Below are 7,383 nucleotides of genomic sequence, written 5' to 3' on the forward strand. Positions count from 1 at the left end.
TTATACACAGAAATTATAAGAAAAAAAATTGCCCTTAATCAACAGTTTTATATTGAATTAACATCAGATCTGTCAGATACTTAAATGTTAGATCATTATCTCATTGAAAAGCTAATCTAGTTTTAATTAAATATACTTTTCTAATTTAGCATATAAATTTGAAATCTTGAAGTAGCGTGAAGCTCTCCTATTCCCCTCTCCCTGCAGATAACCAATCAACCTTACTACATATGCCAAATTAGAGAAATAATGAGGGAGCATGTGTGCGCCAGAGTAAACCAAGATTCAAATGAAATGTTACGATGAAAACCTTTATGAGAATAGTTTTATCCACAAACGTAAAATAAAAACTGAATCCACGCTCTCATAGTATGTATAAGTGATGAAAACTCTTGATTAGACTGACAATTGTATTCAAATCTTAATCTCCTTTAAAAAACCCAAAGTTAATAACTACTTCTATTTTAATAACCCCTCCTTAAATAGACCCAATTTGGACAGTAGGAGCAGTCATCTGGCCACTGATGCGATAATTCCATCTTCTGGGAGTTACAAACAGGAACTATTGTCTGTTGTAATAATACAAATAATCCACCTTACTTCCCACCGGACAATGGAAGTGTTCTCTGCAGAGTCCCAGCTGTAGCTAAGAAGACACAGGGGCTGCTGCCATTGTTTACCAGGGGACAGTTCACCCAGCAGCTGAAGGGCACCGTGGGCCCTGGTCTCCATTATCTTGCCACCTAAGATTATTACAGCCACTCTTCCACCGGCTGAATAAAGAATGGGTGTGGAACGTGAGATGTCAGGAAAGAACAGTTCACTCTAACCCTTCCAACAGAAAGGGAGGAGGGGCAGGGGGCAGGGGAGGCAGGGAGGAGCTGAAGCGCTTCAGCTGCTGACAACTGCTTAGTCTTGCCTCAGAGTGTCCCCTCCTCCAGGTGACGCTGACCGCCTGGAATCTAGGCAGCCAAATTCAACAAAACCATTTCAGAGCTTGAAACTCAAAAGACAATCTCGGGGGAGAAACAGGATGGTAAGGTTGGACCAGTGGTGATGCACTGCACCTAGAAAACCAAAACGACCTCACCAATGATCTCCCTTAGGAAATCATTCCTCACAAAGAATCCAACATTATCTGCTTATCTGCTCTTACAGCTAGCACCGACTTCTTTTGTTTTAACCAAAAGTAATTTTTATGAAATAACTGATAAACCAGAGCAAAAATAAGCAGGCTTTCCCCACACCAACCCTCGCCCGGCCTGCAGGATGTCAGCACTTTGCAGGACACTCTTTGGGGGCAGGCAGGGGGGTCTTGTGAGTGCATCACCAGTAACGTGAAAAGCATTTTCAAAATAGGCCAATAAACTCAAAGTGATTAAACCCTCTTGGAAAGCCTGTGGAAACAAAGAACATAATTAATATGTTCACAATGAGCACTACGGCTTGTCTGATTGTCTCAGAGCACTCAAGCAAAGCACAGTGCTGGCAGGCGGGCAGGGAGCAAACTCACAAGCAGCATCTAGTACGAGTCCTCATCATTAAGAAACGGGCCTGGGTTTGGTTTAAGAAAGAAGCAAAGGCCTTTGGATAACTGAACTCAACTGCTCACCTTAATTTCTGAATACTTCCAAATATGTTCGATTCATCAGAGGTAAAGGGACAAGAGTGATTTTCTGACTGTGTTTTCATGCAAAAAGCCAGCTTCCTGGGTTGAGTAATTTGGCATTTTTCATCTAGTCACTTGGTGCCCTTTGATGAAGGCAGAGAAGGAAGAGAAAGCAGGGTCAGGGAGGGCCCCATACGGCTCCACACAGCACAACAGAAGGCATGCACTTCTCTGTTGACATTTGCTATTTTAGAAAAATACAGCAGTCTGGCTAAAAACCACGAGAATTCCACTTGAATTTCCTGATCAATAAGACATCCTTCTATGGTTTTGAGGCCGTATTTTTCTGTTTGATTACTTTTAGGTCATTCTAGCTCAGAAATTGTGACAGTCTTGTACAGTAATGGTGAGAGAACTAACTCAGGAAAGAAAGTACTAGTTAATGTGGTCACAATCCTCCAGAATATATCAAAGTAAAATTTCTGGGCGGAGTCTCTTCTTGTTAGATAACATTTGACTGGAGGGATGCTCTTTCTAATCACCAGGGCTCTGTGCAACAGCCCCTGAGAAAGCAGCAGGTCAAGGATGCACTTTTACCCACCATCTAAAAAAGTACCCTGAGCAGCAAGAGCAACACAAAGAGAAGTCTCGATGTATAACGTGCAGGCTCTAAACACCACCTGCAAAGGCCTGTCTACTGCCTCTGCCCCAGGAAGTCATGGAGGCTCCCAGCCCAATTCTGCACAAGTGGGCAGGCTCGCTGACCTTAGAAAAGTCTACCAGGATTGTTGTATTTCTTTCCCAAATCGAACTATTGTAATTTAAGCTTTTGAACAACAAAACAGGTAACTCACACATACATTTGCACTTGTTCTTCTGGTCTCCTAGCCTTCTTCAGAACTCTACCCACTTCTCTCTCCTGCTTTCAGAGGAAAGGCTGGAGATGGACTCAGGCACAGTAAACAGCTGGCTGTAACACTTTCTCCACAGGAAATGGCAACTGAACATTTCCCACAAATTAAAGATTGCCAGTGGGATTTATATGACCATTTGTATACAGGCTAGTGGAGAGGCGTCCATTATGGCCCTTTCACCTAAAAAGAAAAGAGGTCCTCTAGGAAAGCTAAACATTGGGAACATTTTGAGCTAATAAAACAACTCTAAAGCAAGCAGTGTACTCTGAGAAAAGCAGCCTTGACGGAAACAGGGACACAGCCTGGCACAGTGAAAAGAGCAAAGGCTCTGGAGGCCGTGAAAACAGAAGTTGCCACACCTACTAGCTGTAAGACCTTGGGCAAGTCATTAAGTTTTCTGAGTTCTCAGCATCCTTGTCTGTGAAACTGGGGTTATAATAAATATAACAACAATTATACCCCAAGTTGTTGTGAAAATTCACTGGAATATCAAATACACCAGATCAGACTCTTATCTCATCCACTGAGAATTTAAAAATGTGAAAGATAGGGGCCGGCCGGGTGGCGTAGTGGTTAAGTTCACGTGCTCACCTAGGTAGCCCAGGGTTCACAGGTTCAGATCCCAGGCGCGGATGTGTGTACCACTCATCAAGCCATGCTGTGGCAGGCGTCCCACATACAATAGAGGAAGATGGGCACGGATGTTAGCCTAGGGCCAATCTTCCTCAGTGAAAAGAGGAGGATTGGCAACAGCTGTTAGCTCAGAGCCAGTCTTCTTCACCAACAACAACAAAAAAAAGTGAAAAGATTAAAGCAAATAACCAGTTACCCAGAAATGAATCCTGAAATGATGTCAGACTAGCTACCTTAACATCTTTTCTTTAAAAAAAAAATTCCATTTTCTGTTGCTTCACAGTCATGATTTGGATAAACATCATTCAACCAAAAACACTGTGGGTCAGTGATTATGCTGAGTTGCAGCTACAAAAGTGAACAAGACCATCTTTCTGGCCCTCTGGGAGCTTACATTTGTTGAAGATTTACAAAAGTGCTGGTCTCTCAATAGAGTCACACAACACAGTTGCTTGCCCTTTCTCTCCAACACCTTTGAATTTCACTCTGTGGTCTGCTACATTAAAGAGTAGGTGACAGGAGAGCAGTATCTGAAACATCTCACTCCAGTCCCAACCTGCCCTCTTTTCTCACCTCTCTCCCTCACTGTTACCTCTCTGCACCAATAAATAACTCCTGGGCTCAGCTGGTCAGAGCTGCTCCTGACCAGAGGTTTAGGATTAGGAATACTCGGCAGCTAACTGACTCCAGTTGGAACTGCACACTTCACCACCATTCACCTTAAAAGCCCACACCCTAGGTCCCACTGGCCAAAAACTAGGCCTCACTTGGGTAGGTTCAGCATTTGCTGAGAAAACAGCACAAATCACTAAACCCACTGATAAAGGAGGCCCAGTGCACTGGTTTGGGGGGATATATATTACCATCTCAACAGAAACACGAATAGATTTATACCAACTAACCTAACCTGTGAATTACAATAAATTAAAACAATTGCCCTCAATACAATCCCCCTTATTTTCTCTCATGTCACCTCGATTGTCTAGACACCTCAACACTGTCTAAAGCCTCTGTTCTGCAGCAACAGCCCTCCTCCTCAGAGAAAAGATGGAGTCAGACTGAGTGCCCCAAAGCTAACAAGACCAAGAGGCCACTGACTGCAGGTCCTGCGGGAAAATACTGAGAGAGAGGGTGGCAGAGGCTGCGATTCCCTCGAAAGTGCTGGCGCGTGGAGGGAACCAAGTGGCCTCTCCTGACACGAAAAAGCGGCTCACGGAAGCTTACAGAGGACTGACCAGCAAAACACTGTTGTCCTTCAACCCAGGCCACACTCAAGGGACGCCTGAACTTAGGTTTATCACCGAAAACAGCGGAGCCCCCTCTGCCTGTCCTGTCCGAGCCTCTGAGGGAGACACTGAGGGCGCTGGATAAGCAGCAGACGCGTCCGCAGCCTGGGCCACCGCACCCTCTGGAACCGACCGACACACACACACACACCCCACCCCCCTCCGTGGCCCGGACCAGAGCTCCTTGGCTAGGTATAACCCACTCCCACAGGTGAGGGTGGGCAGATATGTGGGAGTCAACTGTGTATCCAAAATGTGATTATAACCACCCCTTCCCCAGCACATCGACAGGGGCAAAGGCATCAGCTGAGAAAAGCAAGCCTTCTAGAAACAAGAAAAGCTAATTGGGTTGAGAACTGGCCCGGACTCACAGATCTTGGTGCTCCTTCTAGAAGTTTTGACTTAAGTTCCCAATGCCCAGCGTGTGCGGCGGCAGTAAAGTGAAGGGCAGAAGGGAGAAAGTCCTTGTCAGGACCCCAAAGGCGGGCCCCTGCGCGCACCCAGACCCTCCGGGACACCTGCGGCAGAGCCGACTGCTCACCTTGAGATAGTCGTTCTCCGAGCGCAGCTCCTCCATCTCTCGAAGCAGCTCCTCCTCCTCCACCGCCGGTACTAGCCGGGGCTGCTCGCCCGCGCCGGCCTCCTTGGGGGTCCCGGGGACCGTTCGCTCCAGCGGCAGGCGTCCCCCGGCATCCTCCGCCACGCCGGGCCCCGGGGACCCCGCGGGGACCCCGCCCGGGCTGCCCCGACCCCCGAGGCAGGCGCCGGCGGCGGGGGGCGCGGCGAGGAGGGCGGGGGGCTCGGGGCTGCCCGGAGGCGCCCCCCGAGCTGCGGGACTCGTCGTGGGGGCTCCTCGCAGGGGTTCCCGGTCGCTGGAGCCAGTGCCAGACTCGGCGTCGCTGCTGGCGGCGGGGAGCAGGCGCTGCTCGTCCGACAGGGGTTCAGAGGGGCAGTCCGAGAGATCGGAGCTGCTGTCGGTGTGGCTGATGCGCGAGCCGGGGGCCGGGGAGCCGGCCGCCGAGGTCACGGCGAGGATCACCGCGGGGACCGGGGCGGCCGGGGTGGGGAGCCCGGCGGCGCGGGCGGGGGGCGCCCCGGAGCCACGTCTGGCTTTGCGGCCCTTCGCTGTGGCGGGCGGCGGCTCGGCCCCGAGCGGCGGCGGCGGCGGCTTCCCGGCCCGGGGCAGAGGCTCGGCGGGCGCCGCGCGCGCTGCCCTCCTGGGGCCCGGAGCGGCCTTGGCGCCGCCCGCTGCCCTGGCCCCGGCGCCCGGCGGCGGCTTGTCCTTCGCGCCCGGGGCGCCGCCGCTGAGCCGGGAGAGGCGGCCGGGCGCGGCCAGGGGCCCCGGCGAGGGCGGCGCCTTGCCCGCGAGGCTGGGCGAGCGCGGGGCGGCGGGCGCCGGGGCTCGGCCCGAGGAGGGGGCGGCCGGGGCTGGGCCGGGCGCCGCGGGCCGGCCGTGCAGGTCCTTGAGGAATGGTCTGGCGGGCGAAGGTGCGCGGTGCAGCCGCCTCCGCTCGGCCAGCGGGTGCAGGTGGTGGTGGCGGTGGTGCTGGCCGGGCGGCTGCGGCTTCGCGTCCGGCGCACCGCCGCCCGCGGGGCCATTCAGCGTCTCCATGGCCGGCGCCCGGGCCGCGAGCAGCAGCTCGGGCGGCAGATGCTCCGGGCGGCGGCTGCGTGCAGCCTCCCGGCGCGCTCGCTCATCACTGTCCGCCAGCCCCGCCCGGTCTGCGCCCCGCGCTCCCGCGCCGCCGCCGGCCCCCCCGCACCCCCGGCCCCAAAGATCCCCGCGGGGCTCGCAGCCGCCGTCGCCGCACTCTCCCCTCGCTGAGGTCACTGCCGCTCGAGTTCTCCCGGCGCAGCAGCGCGGCGGCTCCCTGCCGCTCGCATCCCCTGGACGCCGCGCTCCCGGCTCGCGGGGCCGCCGCCGCAGCCTCGCACACCAGCTCTCGTCCGGCAGCGGCGCGGTCGGCGCGCTCCCCGCCCACGGCGGCCCGCGCCCGGCAGCGTCCGCCCGCCGGCTCCGGCCCGCGCCCGTCCCCGCCCCCGCCGCTCCCGGCGGAGAGAAACTGCACGCGCGCTCCCCCGCCTGCCCGCGCCCTGTGCGCATGTCCTGCCGGCGGCCAGCCGGCGCTGGGGGTGGGGCGGAGGCGGGGGGCGGGGCCTGCGCTCCCCCGGGGCTCGGGCGCGCGCTGTGTCCTCAGCCCTCTCTGCCCTGGGTCCCTCCTTGCTTTTTGAGGCCCCAGAGTCAGTGCCAGGAGCTGGGGAGGGAGGGAAGTAGCAGAAGCGAAGTGGGGGTAAGGTGGCGGGCACTGGCCGCTTGTGGGAGACTGGAGGTCCGGGAGGCGTGGGTGGGCCCCTCTGAGTGGGGCGCCAGCTTTCCCTGAGTTGACCAACCCCCCCCAAAGGCCCCTCCATCCAACCCCTGCCTCCCAGGACCCGGTAGTTCCCCCTCCCCCACTGTCCTATCCAAGTGTGCCCAGAGTCTCCACTCTCCTTTAAGGCTTGCTGGTACCCGATGCAGCTATCGCGTCAAAACGGACACAGCACTCCACAGTTGGCACCCCCAGTGGCCTCTGTAGCTCTGACAAGGAGAAGCTGCTGTAGAAATAGGAAAAGCAGCTCGCCAAGCTTGGAGTCAGAAAAGGAACTCACATTTATAGTTCCGGCTGCCAGCCAGGCACTGTTCGACACTTCATAGGCATTGTTTTATTTAATCCTCATAACAAGTCCGAATTGGAATTAGTCTTCTTTAAGGACGGGGACATGGGTGCAGGGAGGTGAAGTCGGTGCCTTAGCCAGTCCATGGCTGGGCCCGGAGTCACAGCCAAGTCTGTGGAATTCTCAATCCTACACGCTATCCTCTCAGAGAACTTGCGAGTCTGACGTGGGCCACTGACGTTTTTGAGCCTCAGTTCCCTCGCCTGTATAATTAGAAAATACTGCC

General features: G+C 54.7%; 1 protein-coding gene across 9 annotated transcripts in view; it reads right to left on the bottom strand.

Moving 5' to 3' along the window:
- Nucleotides 1-6,423, bottom strand: part of MTCL1 (microtubule crosslinking factor 1) — a 133,747-nt gene extending 127,324 nt beyond the window's left edge. For 8 of the 9 annotated variants that reach the window (XM_058556692.1, XM_058556691.1, XM_058556696.1 and 5 more), the window contains exon 1: nt 4,984-6,423. In XM_058556692.1, coding sequence (XP_058412675.1) covers nt 4,984-6,054 — 1,071 coding nt within the window. In that variant the 5' untranslated portion in view covers nt 6,055-6,423. The remainder of the gene's footprint in view (nt 1-4,983) is intronic. The other variant, XM_058556698.1, reaches the window with a different exon arrangement.
- Nucleotides 6,424-7,383: the final 960 nt, after the last annotated feature.

This window comes from Diceros bicornis, chromosome 16, assembly GCF_020826845.1.
Source record: "Diceros bicornis minor isolate mBicDic1 chromosome 16, mDicBic1.mat.cur, whole genome shotgun sequence".
Lineage (NCBI taxonomy): Eukaryota > Metazoa > Chordata > Mammalia > Perissodactyla > Rhinocerotidae > Diceros > Diceros bicornis.